This window comes from Ptiloglossa arizonensis, chromosome 8 (assembly GCF_051014685.1).
Source record: "Ptiloglossa arizonensis isolate GNS036 chromosome 8, iyPtiAriz1_principal, whole genome shotgun sequence".
Classification (NCBI taxonomy): domain Eukaryota; kingdom Metazoa; phylum Arthropoda; class Insecta; order Hymenoptera; family Colletidae; genus Ptiloglossa; species Ptiloglossa arizonensis.
This window is the reverse complement of record NC_135055.1, coordinates 6,468,112-6,486,186: the sequence shown is the minus strand read 5'-3', so window position 1 is coordinate 6,486,186 and position 18,075 is coordinate 6,468,112. Positions and strand designations below refer to the sequence as shown.

The following is an 18,075-nucleotide window of genomic DNA, read 5'->3' as shown; positions in this document are numbered from 1 at the left end:
TAATCGAAACATCTTATAGTAATTTATTAAATAAAGCAGTAGTTATAGATATGTAAACAATGTGTATTATACATAGATAGACATAATGTACATATAGAATATGCATCTTAACTATTGCAATAACATTAGATTATTTTCAACCATCAATAAGATTATAGCAGCTGATATTCAATTGTTTGTGTTTAAAATTCTATATTAAATGGATAATTCTTGTGGTTTTTGAACCTAAACACAAAAGCTTGGGTTAGAATATTAAACAATAATAATAAATGAATGTGTAATTAAGACAAGAATTGAAACATATTCATTACTTTTGTTTGTCACTTACTCTATAGCAGGACAAACACGGATTCCACAATCCAATTTCTCCACTGTTGCAATTTCTTCTGGGGTCAGTTTGAAATCAAAGATATCAATATTCTGATTGATACGCGTTTTTGAGGTGGATTTTGGAATAGGAATAGTACCAATGTCAATCTGTAACAGGAAGCAATTCTAGTAAATAATCATGACCAAATAATTGTCCTAACTATAATGATTTATAAATTTCATTTACTAAGTATCGTAGAATAACTTGAGCAGGTGTTTTTCCATATTTTTTGGCGAGTTCCAGGATTTCTGGGGACTCCATTGTAATTTTTTGATCACTGGGTTTCACCCAAGGGCGCAAAGGTGAACCAAATGGGCTGTATGCTGTGATAGCAATGCCACGTTTTGCGCAGAATTCTCGTAACTTTTTTTGATTCAAATTAGGATGGCATTCCACTTGGTTCATAACTGGTTTGATTTCAGCAATCGATAAAATGGAATCAATTTGTTTTGAGTTAAAGTTGCTAATACCAATGCTTTTTGTCAATCCTAATTTCACGCATTCTTCCATACCGCGCCACGTTTCCAAATAGTCCTCATTTGCCTCCATCGGATTTCCCTTCTCGTCTACTGGCCAAAGACCCACTGCATTTTCCTGAAACAGTGTGTAAGTAAAAATCATAGTGTTTGGATTCATTTCATGTACAATTTGTATTACTTTTTTTTATATGTTTGTGTAAACCTACTTTATAAGACACGGGCCAGTGAATCAGATAAAGATCTATGTAACCGAGTCCGAAATTTTCAACAGAACGTTTACATGAAGGTACTACATTCTTTCTCTTGTGGGATGTATTCCATAACTGCATATAAAAAAATTTTAGTACACAAATGGCCATAAGTATGATTTATTTTTTATGCATGAAAGTACCTTTGTTGTAATGAATAGGTCTTCCCTTTTTACAACGCCCTCATCAATTTTTTCGCGCAAAGCTTTGCCGATTTCTTTTTCGTTACCATAAATGTAGGCACAATCGAAATGCCGATACCCAGCATCCACTGCGTCCCGTATAGCTTGCTCAACGTTGCTTGGATCGTCCTTTAACAATTTGTAACGAAATATTATTATTAATAATAAAATGAATTTCACGTAACATTGTGTTTTAAAACAACTTGAAAGGGGACAGTACCTTATAATAAATATATCGATATAATGGCAATCATTGTATTAATCGTAAATTTAACCGACTACATGTGTTCAAAATATTATCAAAATCCATTATCTCAAATAGTATATCACCTTTGGAGATATATTGCGTATTCTTTAAGGCACCGTGAATTATTAGTGTGAATTTAAATATCGTATTTCCATGTTTAAAAAAATTATCGTATCGGTGACATATGTAGAAAGCTATTATACTAGATATACTTACTCCACCTTGCCAAGTACCTAGTCCCAACACGGGTATCTTTTTTCCATTATTTAAAATAATTGTTGGAGTACTCATGGTTATTTCTTCGTTATCGCACGTTTATGGTCAGTCCCTCGGACATTCTAAAATTTATATACGTACGTTTCTACATGCCGCATATCTCTGTGTGAAATTACTTCCCCCACTTAATACACTTCCTTATGTAGGTATTACTCCTCGTATCAAATCCATTTTTTATCGTTGTTTTATTACATAACTAAAATTCGTTTAAAAAACAGTGCCATCTTAGCCACGTTGAGAAATCTTTTAAAATATTAACCAAATCATACTTAAATAGTTATCGCGTAAGGGACTATATCAGTTTTTTTTCCTTTTTTTTTTAAGGAAGTAATAATCTTTCTAATACGTGTAAATTACAAGTAGACCGATGTATTCGATGCGAGTCGATTTTTAAAAAAGTAAAATACGGTTTGAAATTATAAATATATATTTACATTTACAATTGTATAAATATTACAGAAAGTGCATGAGTTACATGGATTTTGTATAAATATAAATTTAACAGTTAACAATAAGGAAGATAAATAAATCCATTTGTATTTCTTATAAACTTTTTGTGTGCTTTATATTTTATTTAAAAGTAAATAATATCTTTTTCTTTATGCAGACTTATTGTTTAAAACAGGATTTATATCTTCATTATTTTCTGTTGTTAAATGCTTCTCTTTTTTAGAGTTTTTATTTTGATTTTTTACTCTTTTTGAGTCTTTTACTCGAGTTTCCAAATCAAGCATTATTTTTGCACGTGTACCAGGTCCCCAGTTGATAGCAGGATTGTGTTGAAACCGAGTTAGATGTTTCTGCCTGGAAGCTGGATTAGCTAGAGGATGTATGTCAAATGAAACATTTGTGGTTATTGGTGTATTTAAAATGTTTATTGCAGGACTGTCTTTTTGTAACTTATCTCGTTTTATTGGATGATCCTTTTCCCATGTACGTACAATGTCCCATATCACTTCATTTGGTGCATCTGTTTTTATAGATATTTTATTTGCATGTGAATATGATACACTGTATCCTGCATTCAACAATGCAGATCTAAACATTAACATTGATGGTGTATGACACCTGACTATAGACATTAAACGGTCCAGAGTATAGTAGAGTGGTATGTCTAATTCTTCATGAATAACATTTAAGACTCCCTCTATCCTTTTTAAAGTACCCAATTTCATGTTATGTAAATTGCACAAAAGTTCAGAGACAAATTCTTGGTCATGCAAGGTATCTAACCATAAAGGTCCTCCAGCATGTTGTTTATGTTGACAAATTTTACAAAGTTGATTTACACAAGGTGAAGCTGATACTTTATAAGGCCCAGACAGTTTTTTGTAACAAAATGCTTGGGTATTAATACTTTCACAACCTGTACATTGATATATCATTCCTATTTTAGTAGCGTTATCTTTGCATTTCATTTGGCTGGAGAATATTTTAACAAACACCCTGATATAAAAATCAGCACTTATAGAAAGCACTGGTATTATGTATCTTCCATAACGAGCTGCATGGGAACTAATATTTTGTAATAAAATTCTCAATGCTATTTCATGGCAAGCTTTGGATTTTAAAGAAATAGCTCCATATTTAAGATAACATGTTTCAGGAGAATTCCCAGCTAATACAGCCATATCTGTAGCTGTAATCATAAGCAGTCCACCATCTGATACACATTGTACTGCTCCATCTAGAAATATTGTTGGACAACCATATGGATCCAAATCTATGACATCAAAAGGTTCCTTTCTGCTTTGATACATCAGTAGCGTTGCATCCTCGTGACTTGGCTTTACAAGATCTGTAACCTCATTGTACTGGATATTCTTTTTAATGCTCTCTACAGCCTTTGCAGAGATGTCATTGGCCACAATTTGTTTTATACCTTGCACTTCTTTAGCATAACGTATACTACGTAAACCAGTTGCAGACAAAGCTTCCAATATAGTTATTTTACCTTTTTGGATACCTTTCTTTGATACTTCTTTATTTCTGGCTTTTGCATAAATCATTAACACTGCTGTACTGAGATCTCTATTAAATTCTTGAACAGGATTATAAAATACATTTGTATTTCTCACCAGAATTTCTGTGTCTCCTTCTTTTATACTTGTTGGGTGGTCCAATTTTGGCCTCTTTGCACATTGCTCGTTATCCATATTAATATCTTATGTAGCTAGAAATACTTTATAATTAGAAACTTGGTGCGGGATTTCATGCTCCGTTTATTTTCTATAGAATTTTTAACCTCATCTCATCCATTGATACTATTTACAGACTTTTGCCAAAAAATCTTTAATTATATCCACATATTCTATGAATAAATAAGTAATAAATGATATTTACAAATATTATTTATAGAAAATAACGATCATGATTTTTTAATATGCATACATAACCATTTAAAGAATGTTACATGAACAAATATAAGTACTGTATTTTTTAGTGGTAAGTCAATCTTAGGTTTTAATATTTTAAGTACATATTTAAAGGTACATATATACTTACATACTTTAAATATTTATATAATTTGTAATAAGTTAAATGTTTGTTAAGAGTTTATTGTTTTAAATGTGGTAATATTACATTCAACCAACAGGTGGTGACACTGTCTAACGTTTGATATATTTTGAAGTAAGAAATACTTTTGTAAGTAACATTCTCAGTGCAATACGTAAAACTAATCTTCATAATTTTATACCAAAATTAGCAAATACATCTCTGAAGAGGTTAAATGACTTTATAATAAAAATTCAATTAAAATTCCTCTACTATTTCCATATGACTTCCAACGTTATTGACTCGGATTAAAACAAAATTTTAGTATTACTAAATCTAGAAATGAAATAGAATTATAGAATAGACGTTTTATCTTACTGGTGTTGGTATTGGTTGGTATCCTACAATCTGAAATACTGGTCTTATAAAACATTAGTGATTTTAAAGAAATCTTTTTCTTTAAGAACGATGATTCTGGGGATTATATTCAATCGAATCAAGGTCGGTAAAGATAAACGCAGAGAACTCGTGAGTTATATTTATTCTTATATCTTAAGAAATTTTTCTTTACTTATCGCACTTCACGTAGATACAAGAAGGTATTTTGCAACGGATAGATTTTCGAGTTATCGTAACATGCTTTATACACTGTTTATATATATATTTTTAAAATTTCCTTTTACGACAGTATTACTCAAAGATAATTCAATATTTTAATTAATAATTTCATCAATATATTTTGAAAATTGTAGATAAATTATTAAATTACGCATAGAAATTCAGTCTCAATATACATTGATATATATTTTATAAATAATAGTTTAATCCTTGTATTTATAAATTGTTTGTAAAAAACACGGATAGTGGACTAGTATAGCCATCTAGCAGAAAATGATCAGAATTAAACTTGAGCTTCTGTGTACTTTTCATAGCAACAAAACGTCTTAGTTTATAGAGAAATAGTTCTAGTTCTGCGGCTAGATGTCGCCACTAACTAATGTAACGATTCAGATGGGAATAAACTTATTCGAAAATTATCCAAATTTAAATCGATCTGGATTTTGCAACTAATTTGATTTAATAATTTATCTAAATTTTTCAAGTATGTGTTAATTGATGGCGATATTTAGCTGCAAAACTAGAATTATTTCTTTACAAATTACAGCGTTTTGTCGTCACGATTGCTGTACGGAAGCTCAAGATTAGTTTATCTTTCTCCGTTAGATGGCTATACTAGTCTATTATCCATGTTTTATACAAATAGTTTATGAATTCAAGGATTAAACTCTTATTTATAAAATGTATATCATTGTCTGTTGAGACTACATTTATACACGTAATGTGGATACGAAGAGTGCTATAATATTAGAAATATCAGCAGTTTCATGATATTTTCAATTTTATAATAGCATATTAATCCAATAAAAAAGATGTCCAGCATACGACAATCGATAATGATTCGAAGCCCTCTAGTGGTAGTTAGTCAAGGCATGCGTGTATTCTGCAATTATTGATTGCATTTAGCATTCTAGCTTCAATTTGTCTGTAACATATGTTTATTTAATTTCAATACTTGTCTGAGATATATGGTACATCATTGAATTGGAATGAATTGATTGTTGGTTAATATTGTCTAGAATTTTTAGGTTAATCGCCCGGATAATTCTTGTTCCTTAGCAGTCATTGTATTATCAAGCAACAAGCGATATCGTTTATATGCATCGTGCAACAAGTCCTTCGCTATCAAATGTGCGTTGATTGGGAACGCGGCTCATCAGGAATTTTACATAGCAAAAGACTCATTACGATATGCACCGTGCGTAACACTTTTATTTTAAGATTCTCGTGTCATTCGTCGCGAAGCCTTTAATCGCAGCGCATTCAATAATTTACAGTGACAGAAATATTAACTTAATAGACCTCGCATCGTTTTTATCAGCGTCTCGAGCGTTGTCGTCATTGATAAATACGACCAATCTAATACTCGACAACACCAATTTATAATTCCGAATTCGTGTCAACTTCCAAAGATAATTCACAGATTTCATAGTGGTTTAGATAACGAATCCACGATATAGTGGATTTAGAAGTCCTTTCTGACTCGAATTATTTTAACTAAAAAAAATATTTTACCTAAAGATATAAATAAAAAAAGTATAGAAGACGTTTCGTTTAATAATTTTGTACATTCGGAAAACCTTTTTCTTATATCCATTTCAAAACTGTAAACTATTTTTAAAGGTTCATAAAAAATCGGATGATACTGTCAGATATTTGAAAACTGTTCTGAGGATATTGATACAGTACATTTTCAAGAAGTCCCACTGTGTTAACTGAATCTTCATACGAGATTTAAAGGGATTAACGAGGACATATATGGGATATGTGGATTTTTTCGTAGATATGCCCTTAACGTACAGAATATTTAGAACGTTTGTTCTTTAGATGTACATCTAAAGACATGATATTTTTCCGCTATTTGGAATTTGGTTAGAATCGGATTTGATACGAAACAATAATAGAACCATCTGTTAATTTTCCAATATTGATCAAAATTAAAAAGGAAATTAAAATACGATTCATACTTCCAAGTTTTCTATATTATATAAATAAATTGATAGAAGTCAAGTAGTTTTACTGATACGGTGAGTTAACGGTTGTGATAACGCAACTAATGATTCGGTGTAAGCAGAAAAAACCAAAGCTGTCAAATGTCATTGTTTATCTTATTTTCAAACGTCCATGATGTTATACGTACATAAATATTGATTTTTGTCTCATTGTGCAGTTTATTTTCGAGTTCAATGTAATCTGCAAAGATGGTAAAGGTAACCACTTGTCTCGTACGACATTCTGTTGAGTCATACTACTTGGGCGTAAAAAGGTTGTCTGTAGACTCTCCCAAAGTCTTCAAAATGGGGTCAGGGATGTTTTCGGAAGTCGATTCCGCTTCTACACCGGGTGCTTTTGCGTCAAAGCGTTTCCGGCTGCCATTGGTGCACTTTCGTGTTTGTAGTAGTGAAACATAATTACGAACCTCATCGGTTAATGTATCACACACACGAACAATATATAGGTCAGATTAAAAGAGAAATAACATCGACGATCTCGAGTGGATTTTATTTTTGTTTCCATAATTGTTATAAATGTTTTTATAATTTATATTTGTATATTTTAATTAAATTCAATAGAATTAAACTATATACTAACTGTGAGCTCTACGAGCTACCATTACAATATTCTCAAGGTTAGGAAGACATCAGTTTTTGTACTCAAAATGGTTTCAAGGTCCTTTAAAAGCCATATTGTTACAGATCGTTGGATTTGTCTCGACAACAAAACTATATAGTTCGATTAAAAGGAAAAAGACAACTCGAGCAAATTTTATTCGTTTCCATTTGAATTTGGAACCGTATAACTGCATCTTAAAGAATACTCCCATGACATCGAAAGCAGCGCAGAATTTAAGATGCGATACTCTGTATATTTTCACGCTAAGAATGAAAGAACATCGAACGCTGAGAATTCAAACGTAACTTCGATTGCGCAAGTACTTGAACGAGAAAAAGAAAACGAAATGGACGAAATAAATGATCAAAAATGAACGAGAAATAATGATTTTTTGCAGGTAGAAGAAGAAAGTAGGTGATAGCTAGAACACAGCTGAAGGTGTTGTTAGCGAAGGTGGGGGTGATGTCGTCGATGGTGGCGGCGGAGGTGGTTCAGTTTCGCTCGCAGTCTCATCCGGGCTGGAATCGCAGGATGAGCGGGTCCAAAATCCAGTAGTTGTTCCGTGCAACAAATTACACGGATCGATACAGTGTGCTGGAAAAAGGAACAGGTCTACGGACACAGTGAGGTAAGTCAGTTTGAAAGGGTCACCTTTGCATCTATAATCACTTACGTTCGAATCGCTGCCAATTATGACAATTAGCGTCCCATGGTGATAAAAACTGCATCCGAGTCTCCGGGAGCAAGAACTAGCACGGAAGTGTGTACAGTAGTAGTCAAATACTTCACCATGTCGATAATAATAATAAAAAAATATTCAATTATTATTTTTTCTTTCTCTCGAATCGACGACTACCCTCTTCGGGATAATCAGAGTTAAAAAAACTTAGTCGCAAACAATAATCTAATCTTTAAAGAAAAAAAAAAAAGAAAAAAAAAATATATATATATATATTTATTTAAAAAATTCTATATATATGGTCGAACTGTTATCGGATATAAAATTAAAGTCAACGAATTAACTACGAAAATAATCGATACCAGTATATTATTATTTATAGTAAACACTTCGACCTTGGGTTCAAGTCTTTGATACGAGAAATGATTAAAAAATACTACCATCGAATAGGTCAGAATCGAGTGATTTTTGTATAATTTCTATACGAATATTTACACCGAAGAAGAATCCATGGTTCGAAATGTTTGGTATAAATAAGAATATTCCGTTTCTACTGTTAATAACTCGCAAATTATTAGTTCCAGGACAGGTGAATTTTTATTCTAAAGATTTATTACACCGACAAGTCCTCTGCTCCTGAGTCGACGTTTATCAGAATTTTCAGCTGTCCGATTTCCATCGAATCGCCACGCATGACGTTGCGTATTATTAATATACAACGTAGTTTTCATTCAGTCGCACAGGTTCGTTTACTCGTGACGAAACTTGGCTATTTCCAACTACATCGTAACGCCGTTGACGTAATACCCGAATAAAACTAGACAGAAGCCGAGATAACAGCTGTCGTGATTTTCTAGTAGTTGCGCGGGTACGATCCACGAATAGAATCGCTGCAAAACGGGCGTTCACTGGTCAGAGATAAGACGGTACAACGCTGTTTCGACAGACGGCTCGCGTGCATCGTTTGTTATCAAATACAACGATGCAGTTGCACGCAAAAACGCTTCGCTGGGAATTTCAACGGAGGCGGTGCTGATCTGGGTTAAACAGGCCGCGGACACCTTGCAATTTATTACAAATTAACGGGAACAAATGCGTCGCAATACCCTCCAACGCGTAAAAGAAGCTCGGTGTGTCCTACGAATAAAATTTCATCGAATATCTCCTTTATTATAAAGAATAGAGAACAAAGTTTAAGCAATTATTTTGCGTAAAAATTCATTCCCTTTAAGATTCTACCGAAAGATTTTTGAAAATTTTACGCAAACAACGAATATATATCGGAGGAACCGAAAATGCCACAAGAGGTAACTATTATTGTTTATGGTTTTGTTTAGGATTTTTTTCAAAATTTTATTAAGTTTAAAGCAGAGATTACATAACTTAAATATGAAGTTTCGTTGAAATCTATTCGCTCGTTTAGACGCTGTCGCGTTCAAAGACACCTGGATGGGTATACGTACATTGAACGAAGAAAAATGTTTCTTTTTTACAAATTTTCCAGTAGGGTTCAAGAATGAGGATTAGAACGAGAGTTAAAGGGAATCGCGTTGGAATATTTTAATTGTTCTGTTTCGTGATGAAGCGAGTCGTTAGAGTCGAACCCCCGTGGCTTTCATTTTGGCTGCAGCGAGGGGTGGAACGCAGTTTTAAAGATATATTGGGAGGGTGACTGCGTGCTTTCTGAACGAGGAGATCGATATAACACATGCGCCTTGCAGCACAGAATCCTTCCTGAAACGCGCGTTCAACTTCCCGACTTGTACACAAAGTGAGGTACGGTGTTCTCTTTTGGTCGTTGCCACGACAGGTTCGCGAGCTTCGTTCCAAATTCTTCGTGAACAAATTTTCCGATTTGTCAACGATCTACCGTTGTCCGTTGATCGAGGTGGATTTTTTTTTCCAAATCTCGAGAATGGCGCGGCAGTGATTCTTCGACTGTTCCTCGTCGTTTCAAGCTATTAGACGCAATTAGCCCCCGGGTCTTCGATTGCTTCTACGAAAACTTGCAGTTTGGTGAGTTCGAAATGTCCAAGATACAGTGTGCGTTTTGTAGAATCTTTTTTTTTGGGGGGTGGGGATGAAGGGTCAACATCGTTGAAGCGTCAAATCTACAAACATTTTCGAATTGCGCTTCAGAAATCTGTAGAATGTCTCTTCTTGTAAAGTATCTTGCTGATAGTAGAGACGACGAAGCTGGGGTTCAGTGTTGCTGAAGCTTGCATAAAATATGAGACGCTGCAGACATCTTTATCTTGTAGGGTATGTACATTACCTGTTGACGTCAAAAGTAATCTTTTTAGTACATTGTAAATGTGAGAATATAGTGTTGCTGATAGTTCCATGAACTGTTAGACACTGCAAGTGAGAAGTGTATGCTTTAGAGAATGCCTGGTCATATCAGAGCTAATCCCTTTTATGGTTTCATAAACTTACAAGACTGCTGATCTTGCAAAGTTGTTAAAGATAGGATCGAACAGTCTTTAGAGTGTTTTGTACAATTCCGATTAGTTAGAACACATAGTGACGTATTTTAGAATTCGACGCGATCGATACAATTTTTAGTAAATCTTAATTCGCAAAAGCAATCGAAACAATGCAATATCAATTTTTTCTATTTTTCATTTCATACTGTTCAGCCTGGAGAAAATCATCATTTGCTCTAGAAGATCATAATTTGTTGTGTTAATTGTTCTCTGGGTGGAATAGACGAGGATTCCATTTTAATTTATTATTTACAACGCGTAACAAATATTAAACTTCCAGATGGCACAAAAATTTGATTCGAACAGATAACGCGAGTCATAATTGAATCGTATAATTTTTCATCGTATAATTTCTTTTAAAATTCTATAATTCAAATTTTGATCGTTATTTTCTTTTTAGTTTATTTTTTATCCGTCGATCGAAATTCGTGCACGGAAGTGAATTTTTCCCGTTCCCTAATTAAAAGTTTAAACGAATGTAGGAGTAACTATCGCATCGACATTCGTGTTCTAGCGCCACGCCGTTTCGACACCTGATCGGTATTACTTGATCGGTTCCCCCGCTTCCTGTTTCTTGCTAATTGCGTTAACACGTTGTCGTCGTAATCTCTATTTATAGTCATGAAGCAACACCGTGTCTCGCGCGGCCTTCCGCGGTTTTACAGTCGTTCGGAATCGCGTCACCTGCGATCAAAATCGTTATCAATATATTTCCTTGTGATCGTAACATGTGCGCCGCGAGGCACCACGCGGGATTTAAACGTCGCCGCATGTAACACAACACCCGCAACCGAAAGATATCATATTCACGGGCGTGAAATCGTAATATGAAATGAAAAGTTTTCGTCCTTGGTCGAGCGAAAAACAAATAATCGGTCCGTTTAGATTATCGTCTGTCCGGTATCGCTCAATAACGCGAATTTCCAATCGTTCGAGTCGTTGAAATGCGAGAACAATGCATTGCGGACGATGAGGTGATCACGAGAACGATCTATCGGGGTCTGGAGATCTGAAAAATTATTAGTATTTTTAGAATAGTATTTTAGCTTTGCTTTTACGTGACAACGGAATACTTGAGATCTTTTGTATTTTTTTAATATTTACGATCAGGTATTGTGAACTTTGAGAATAATAGAATCGAGGTATGCGTACCTTGAAGCTAACAGTTTGCCGCAATCCTTCTTTACGCCTCCATTCACCAAGAAACCATTGCCACCATATCATATATCCCTCAATGTCGTAAGTTCACTTTCGTAAACAAGGTTCTTCCTGTTATCTAAAGTACCGAAGATATTAATACGATTTGTTTCCACTGGAACCCCATGCACCTAAAATGTTTATAGGTTACTTTTTCAGATTGTCTCTATTATTGTGTACATTATTTTTCTGTGAAATTACACCGATGCAAAAAAATATTTACCACAGTGTTGCAAGTATTTTGTTACAATAATTTAAATGTTTCAATGTTTTAATACTCGAACGATTGATTTGAGTAAAGTACCATTTCCCAATGTACAGACTGTACAATTCGCATTATTTCACCGGCCAAGCCTATTGGCTCAGGGGGAACTGGTGCAATCAAATAATTGAACAGGGAATATTCTTCCCTCGAAGCACAGAAAGTTGAATCAGCGCTGGAGTCGTTCCATTGTTGCTTCGAATCCTCCATTTGCGACAATGGCTCAGGTGGGCACAATGCCGCGCAATGAATAAACCACAATAGAAGAACCTTATCGTTGGCAACCTGTCGATTTTTCCATTTGCGCCTCGTCGTCGATAATAATCAAGTAAACAAGAAAACATTGTATTCGATTCGTCGGCAAGATTGTGCAAAGGCTATTTAGAAATTGGAATAGCACGCCAGCTCACGGTTAATCGTTTAAATTAGGGTGTGCCCGTCTGGATGAGAGTACAAAGTCGATAGGAGGAGGTACCCCGACGACCTTTAATTTATCATTAAAGCTTTCTTGTCAATTTCAGGGGAACGCCTACGGGAATTATGTTAAATCGATAGCTCGCGTTAGTTGACCTCAAAACGTCATCGACGTGTCTGTCAGACGTTAATAGCGCGAACGGTGTACCTACACGTTTCACATAGTAATGCATTCCTCGCTTAAACTTGACCCTGACACGCTACCATGTATCGTGCTATGTTATTCTCCAGTCCAAGAAGATTCGGCGCTATAAAGTTCCCAAGAGGCGCTATGAATGATTCAACTGGAAGTGTGTAAAACGCTCCACTGGCACCCTGACTGCCAAACCGATGACCATAAAACTACCTCCGGGATCGAAACTCTTTTTATAGCGAATCTGGAACCCTGCAATCTAAAATTTATAGTGTTTACTTTTTTAAGCTCGTGAATTTTCAAGACTGCAGCTACTTTTCTACCCGAATTCATCCTATTCGTTGGACATTTGTTAACAATTTAAGTAATTGTAACAATAACGAAAGAAACTGTTGTACGAATATTTGTCCTGCCCGGCCTTGTTTTTAATATATAATACAATTTGGTGTCAAAGCATTTGTTTATTTACGATGATTTCGAGTACTGAACGAAGAAAGAGGAAAAAATGACGTAATATACTATGTATAGTACGTAAGCGAGAAAATTGCATTTGGAGTTATAAAGGGTGTTGTGTGCTCAGGGACCATTTCTTCAAGCGTGGAAAGAATTGGTCATGGTCTCTGAACGAATGTAACTCGTCATAACTCTAAATGCAATCTTCTCGCTTGGGTATTGTATATTATTGTAATTTTGGTTGATCTTTTACAACAAATGTTTGTTGAATCGATGGATGATTATTTTTAAAATCGGATTTATACTTTCTCCTTATATTTTATATTAGAGAAAGTTTCGTACCTTCGTTTCACGTTTGAGAAAATATGTATTGAATAGATATTGTAATTTTTTCTAATAGTTATTAGATGTTTACAAATGCTTTTTTCTAAGGTGGCTTTATCATTATGGAACGCATCTTAGAATAAATATGCAAGAGAGTTTAATAGATTTATTGTGTAGCTTTCGACTTGTGAAATTTCAGACGCAAGGATGCAAGCGGAAAAGACCGATAACGATACCGAAAAGGTAGAGCAAAATGACATCGACGGTGAGAAAAACAATATCGAGGAAGAGAGAAACGGGGACAAGACGGAGAAAAACGATGCTAATAAAGAGATCGTGGAGGAAACGGTGACGAATAAAGCAGCGAACCTGAAGATCGAGGACGATACCGGAAGCTCGACGCCAAGCAGTCCCAGCGCCACGCAGCCTGGTAGCTTTTTGGCGAGCTTCAAAGCGTTCTCGAAATTCGGTGACCCGAAAAGCGACGGAAAACTGATCACTTTGAGTCAGAGCGACAAATGGATGAAGCAAGCGAAGGTAATCGACGGAAAGAAGATCGCCACCACCGACACAGGGATCTACTTCAAGAAGCACAAGTGAGGTTCAGATTTAAAAATAAAACTGTGTCGATGCTTATAAGTTGGCAGATTGAATGAAGTACGAGGGTAGTCGTTACAGGAGCGTTATTATTTATAATATATGCTTACATCTTTGATTCAGGTCTTCCTCAGTGTAAATGTTACAACATCTGGAATAAAATTTTACAGAAATTAATTAATCGATTCTTGCCCGTTTGATTTTTGTTTAATTTGGTTTTTGGATATATTATATAAACATTTATACCAAAGAAGATCCAAGGTCGAAAGGTTCATCGCGAATAATATTCTTGGATAGATTTGTAAAAAGAACACGAATCTTTACTTTAAATTATTTCCATCTTCAGATCCACGAAACTGGGAATCGAACAGTACAAAGCGTTCTTGGAGGAGCTGGCCAAGAGCAAGAAGGTGGACTTGACGGAGATGAAGAAGAAAATGGCGAACTGTGGACCACCTGGAGTGACTGGGGCTTCAGGAGTGAGTTCCTTAAAAACAGCCCTTAACGAAATATGCGATTCGTTATTTGTTACATAAGAATATCGTAGAAAAATCTTTCGTCTTTTCACTATTTGCCTTCGGGCAATAAAGTTACAACGAACACATTGTGTAAACGTCAATCGATATCCGTAAACTTCGCCCACGATTTCATAAATTAATCCAAGCATAAGTGGCACGATTGCTTCCTTTCGCGACCTTGTCCATCGTGGTATCGACAGCAGAGATATACGATGTCATCGGGTCTAACCTTAGAGACAGCGGCAATAAATTTTTAACTGGCGATTCACGTCGCCCACGTGTTGTGAGCATCGTAATTTTCGCATTAATTGAGCCAATAAATTCGCAAATGCTTCCACTGAGGAGGCTCTTCAGGGACGATGCTCAATCTTTTTCTTAATCAAGCAACTCAAGATTGCTGCAACTCCTGAAAGAACAAAAAATCCCCCAAAGGAAACATAAGTTCTCTAAATATTTGAAGAGATTGCCTAATCTGAAAATATCATTGATACATTTTCCAGGCTGGAAAAGCGGCCTCCACCGTGGACAGATTGACGGACGTCAGCAAGTACACCGGCTCTCACAAGCAGCGCTTTGACGAAACTGGAAAGGGCAAGGGGATTGCCGGCCGAAAGGACCTGCCCGACCAGTCTGGCTATGTGCAGGGTTACCAGAACAAGGACACCTACAACAAGGCTCACTAGCCCCCGATCGCGTGTTTCTGCGATGTCTTCGACACTCTGTTGTCCCGTCCACGCACTTCACGCGTAACAAACACGTTACCGTGTCGTTGTCGTCGTGTTCTCGCTTCGTCTTCGTCGCGTTGCTTTACAGGCGTTCTTCTTGGCATCGCAGCTCGCTGAACAATACCGCTGACAATCAATGTCGTACGACGAAGACCCATCGAACGCGCTGACGGATCCTCTTCTGCGGATCTCGGTGATCCCAACGTCTCGATGAAGCGAGGAGACACGGGGGAGCGTCGGGGGCTTCGTTCACGGATGATCCTTCATAATAAATAGCGACCTGGGAAGCTCATGGTGGCTCCGGGACGCCGATCGTCGAATCTGTTACGGTAAAGTCGGGTTCACGCTATCACCTGTCGGGCAAACAATGTTTCAATCGGATTGCATTGATACTAGTAACACTGGCTATTATCATTTTGCAATCCTTCTAAAGAGTATCCAGATGGAAGGAAGAAATACTTATCTTGACAGTAATTAAGAGTCTTATTATCAATTTTTCAATTGGATTGCATTGGTGGTAGTCTCACTGGTCATCATCCTTTTGAAAAATGTGCAGGTGGAAGGAAGAAAGTTTACCCTGAAAGAAATTAGGAGTTCTGTCAGTCCTTGTAAAGCACGAGATTAGACAAAAATTACTCTGTCTATATTCTACTTCCTAGGGATTCTCAGTTGTATCCCTTCTCCTTCATAATGTAGTTTACTATATCAAAAACACATAATGAAGAAGTGAGGGTAGCATGAATTGAAACATATACATCCAGCGATGGTAATTGGTAACGCTTGAGGGACATAGGACGTGATTCTACCCCTTCACCTTCACGGTACGCTTCTAGTTATATGCGATTGATACACTAGATGGCGTTACTATGTCAAAAATACATCGTGGAGAAATTGGGGTAGCACGAACTGAAGCATATTCTCCTCTAGTGGCACGAATCATTGTCATGGACGATTGCTTGACGAGTATAGCGTGAATCAGGCTTTATTTTTGTGGCGGTCGCTACTTTACAAAATATTGAAATTGGCATCTTGTATTTGGAAGTTGGTTTTTTCGAATAGGGAAAATAATCGGTAAATATTTTTAAAATATGTGTTTAAACGTAACTTAATTTTATACGAGCCTTTTAACTCGCTATATTTATATTTCACAGTGTTGATATAAATTGTGCAAGTTAATTTAATCGTATAAAACCGGTCAATTAAGTCGTGTTTACTCGCAGATTTTAGAAAAGTTTACCGAATATTTCGATTGAAAAAACCGATAATCAATTACAAATTTAAAAGAGAAAATAATGTTTATTTGAAAAAGATTTTCATTCTCGAAGATCATCAGCTCCCTCATCTGGGACTCGCTAGTGACCATTAATATAAAAATTCTTGTGCACTTTTCGTGCAAAACAAATTTTAATTTCTCATAATTTTAAATTTTTTATAACAAATTTAATACCGAGTTTTCTATTTCCGTTTTGTATTCTTGGTGCAACCAAGCTATTGACAAGGACGTCGGAAGTTTTTCGCTGGACGATCGATTTCCAGCGTGCAGGTGGTTTTAACGAGACTAAAAGACACACTTGTTGCATCCGTTGTCTATGTACACGTGAGCGTGCGTGCAACTCGATTGGTCTCGTTCAAATTGATCGTTAAGCTAGGGTGACGAGATAAGCGAATGAGGAAATGGGTCAGTGCAGTTCCGCGGGTAATTTTCCAATTTTGTTAAATGAATGAATCGCGAATTATTTTTGGAAGATTGAGTTGTATTTTACTGTTCTTGTAAACGGTTGAAACAATACTTTGTGTGATCCAAGCCTGAGAATATTATTTCCTATCCGTTACAAAGATAAGCTCAATGAAGTCGCTTTGAGTTTTTAAAAGCAATAATACTTGTCAGAACGTTCATTTAAAGATTCCCAGACGTCGGACTTTTTCTAGATGTTGCTTTCTATAAATTTATGCCCATTGAACGAAAAATAAGTATTGAAAAATCCCAATTCGAATTTACGCGGTACAATGAGCAGCCTACCCCCACCATACCAAAAGGATCTCCGTGCGAGCATGTGTAAAGCTACTCTTAATCGTGAAAATGTACAGTTGACGAAGTCGTTGGAGTATACGAAAATCGAATTTGTGATCGTGCGAGGCTTGAAATATTTGCGGTTATTCTTACGATATTTACAATATATACGTAATCGATTAAAGTGTACTTAAATGTGGCTGCTAACGCGGTGGCAGCGGGTTCGAGACCAAAATCCGTAACTTGGTACTAACTCTTGAAGATATTTAAGCGAATTGTAACGGAAGATACGCTTGCGAAAGCGGTAGAATTCTCGCTTTATTGTTAATGTAAGAACACGTAAATTTAAGGAATCGTATCCCTTCTAGCCTATTTTCTATGAACATTTTTCCGATAAGATTGTCGTCGATGTTATTTCCGAGATTAAGTGTTCCTTTTCTTCAAATGTCTAATTCTGGGGGATTGTCTCACTTCTGCGTGTATGACTTCAATGTATCCATAGTGCACCTTACAAATTCTCTCTAATCGATGTATACTATTTAGAGGACAACGTACCTCAATTGGTTTTCTCGAATGAGAAAGACGGCCGCTCATTCGGAACAATAAAGAAGAGTTGAACGAAAGGGGCAAATAACGTTTCCTTGTAATTTCTTTCACGTTAAATACCTTCAGAACGAGAAACTGTTC

General features: G+C 35.8%; 3 protein-coding genes and 1 long non-coding RNA gene across 10 annotated transcripts; 1 reads left to right on the top strand and 3 right to left on the bottom strand.

Moving 5' to 3' along the window:
• Positions 1-2: 2 nt before the first annotated feature.
• On the bottom strand, positions 3-1,914 carry LOC143150064 (aldo-keto reductase 1B-like). The gene is made up of 6 exons (XM_076318068.1): positions 1,743-1,914; positions 1,241-1,408; positions 1,056-1,172; positions 557-964; positions 329-477; positions 3-225 (listed from the first exon to the last, which is right to left on the bottom strand). The coding sequence occupies exons 1-6, from the start codon at positions 1,815-1,817 to the stop codon at positions 183-185; spliced, it is 960 nt and encodes a 319-aa protein (XP_076174183.1). The 5' UTR covers positions 1,818-1,914; the 3' UTR covers positions 3-182.
• A 292-nt stretch (positions 1,915-2,206) lies between these two features.
• On the bottom strand, positions 2,207-4,378 carry LOC143150063 (tRNA (guanine(26)-N(2))-dimethyltransferase). Of its 4 annotated transcripts, XM_076318065.1 has the most exons (4): positions 4,308-4,340; positions 4,048-4,113; positions 3,881-3,975; positions 2,207-3,795 (listed from the first exon to the last, which is right to left on the bottom strand). In XM_076318065.1, the coding sequence occupies exons 3-4, from the start codon at positions 3,942-3,944 to the stop codon at positions 2,402-2,404; spliced, it is 1,458 nt and encodes a 485-aa protein (XP_076174180.1). In that variant the 5' UTR covers positions 3,945-3,975; positions 4,048-4,113; positions 4,308-4,340; the 3' UTR covers positions 2,207-2,401. The 4 variants fall into 4 exon arrangements, with proteins under 4 accessions (XP_076174180.1, XP_076174181.1, XP_076174178.1 ...); XM_076318066.1 differs by lacking the exon at positions 4,048-4,113 and having other exon boundaries at positions 4,308-4,378; XM_076318063.1 differs by having other exon boundaries at positions 2,207-3,975; positions 4,308-4,339.
• A 3,318-nt stretch (positions 4,379-7,696) lies between these two features.
• Ringer (tubulin polymerization-promoting protein ringmaker) lies at positions 7,697-18,022 on the top strand. 2 transcript variants are annotated; one of them, XM_076318077.1, is made up of 5 exons: positions 7,697-7,848; positions 7,927-8,157; positions 13,737-14,133; positions 14,481-14,613; positions 15,153-18,022. In XM_076318077.1, exons 3-5 carry the CDS (start codon positions 13,745-13,747, stop codon positions 15,333-15,335), a joined length of 705 nt encoding a protein of 234 aa, XP_076174192.1. In that variant the 5' UTR covers positions 7,697-7,848; positions 7,927-8,157; positions 13,737-13,744; the 3' UTR covers positions 15,336-18,022. The 2 variants fall into 2 exon arrangements, with proteins under 2 accessions (XP_076174192.1, XP_076174193.1); XM_076318078.1 differs by lacking the exons at positions 7,697-7,848; positions 7,927-8,157 and adding an exon at positions 10,016-10,224.
• LOC143150070 (uncharacterized) lies at positions 9,529-16,352 on the bottom strand. Of its 3 annotated transcripts, XR_012992939.1 has the most exons (6): positions 14,882-16,352; positions 14,245-14,285; positions 12,780-13,019; positions 12,115-12,682; positions 11,847-12,022; positions 9,529-11,703 (listed from the first exon to the last, which is right to left on the bottom strand). It is a non-coding gene; the product is annotated as an uncharacterized LOC143150070 (long non-coding RNA). The 3 variants fall into 3 exon arrangements; XR_012992938.1 differs by having other exon boundaries at positions 12,115-13,019; XR_012992940.1 differs by having other exon boundaries at positions 9,529-10,483; positions 12,115-13,019.
• Positions 18,023-18,075: the final 53 nt, after the last annotated feature.

Coding starts and splice junctions, on each gene's coding strand:
- LOC143150064 (XM_076318068.1), bottom strand. CDS start 1,817: ATGAGTACTCCAACAATTATTTTAAATAATGGAAAAAAGATACCCGTG. Junction 1,173..1,240: donor ACCTATTCATTACAACAAAG/GTACTTTCATGC, acceptor TTTTATATGCAG/TTATGGAATACATCCCACAA. Junction 226..328: donor CGTGTTTGTCCTGCTATAGA/GTAAGTGACAAA, acceptor TTTTGTGTTTAG/GTTCAAAAACCACAAGAATT.
- LOC143150063 (XM_076318064.1), bottom strand. CDS start 3,958: ATGGATAACGAGCAATGTGCAAAGAGGCCAAAATTGGACCACCCAACA.
- Ringer (XM_076318077.1), top strand. CDS start 13,745: ATGCAAGCGGAAAAGACCGATAACGATACCGAAAAGGTAGAGCAAAAT. Junction 14,134..14,480: donor ATCTACTTCAAGAAGCACAA/GTGAGGTTCAGA, acceptor TTCCATCTTCAG/ATCCACGAAACTGGGAATCG. Junction 14,614..15,152: donor GAGTGACTGGGGCTTCAGGA/GTGAGTTCCTTA, acceptor TACATTTTCCAG/GCTGGAAAAGCGGCCTCCAC.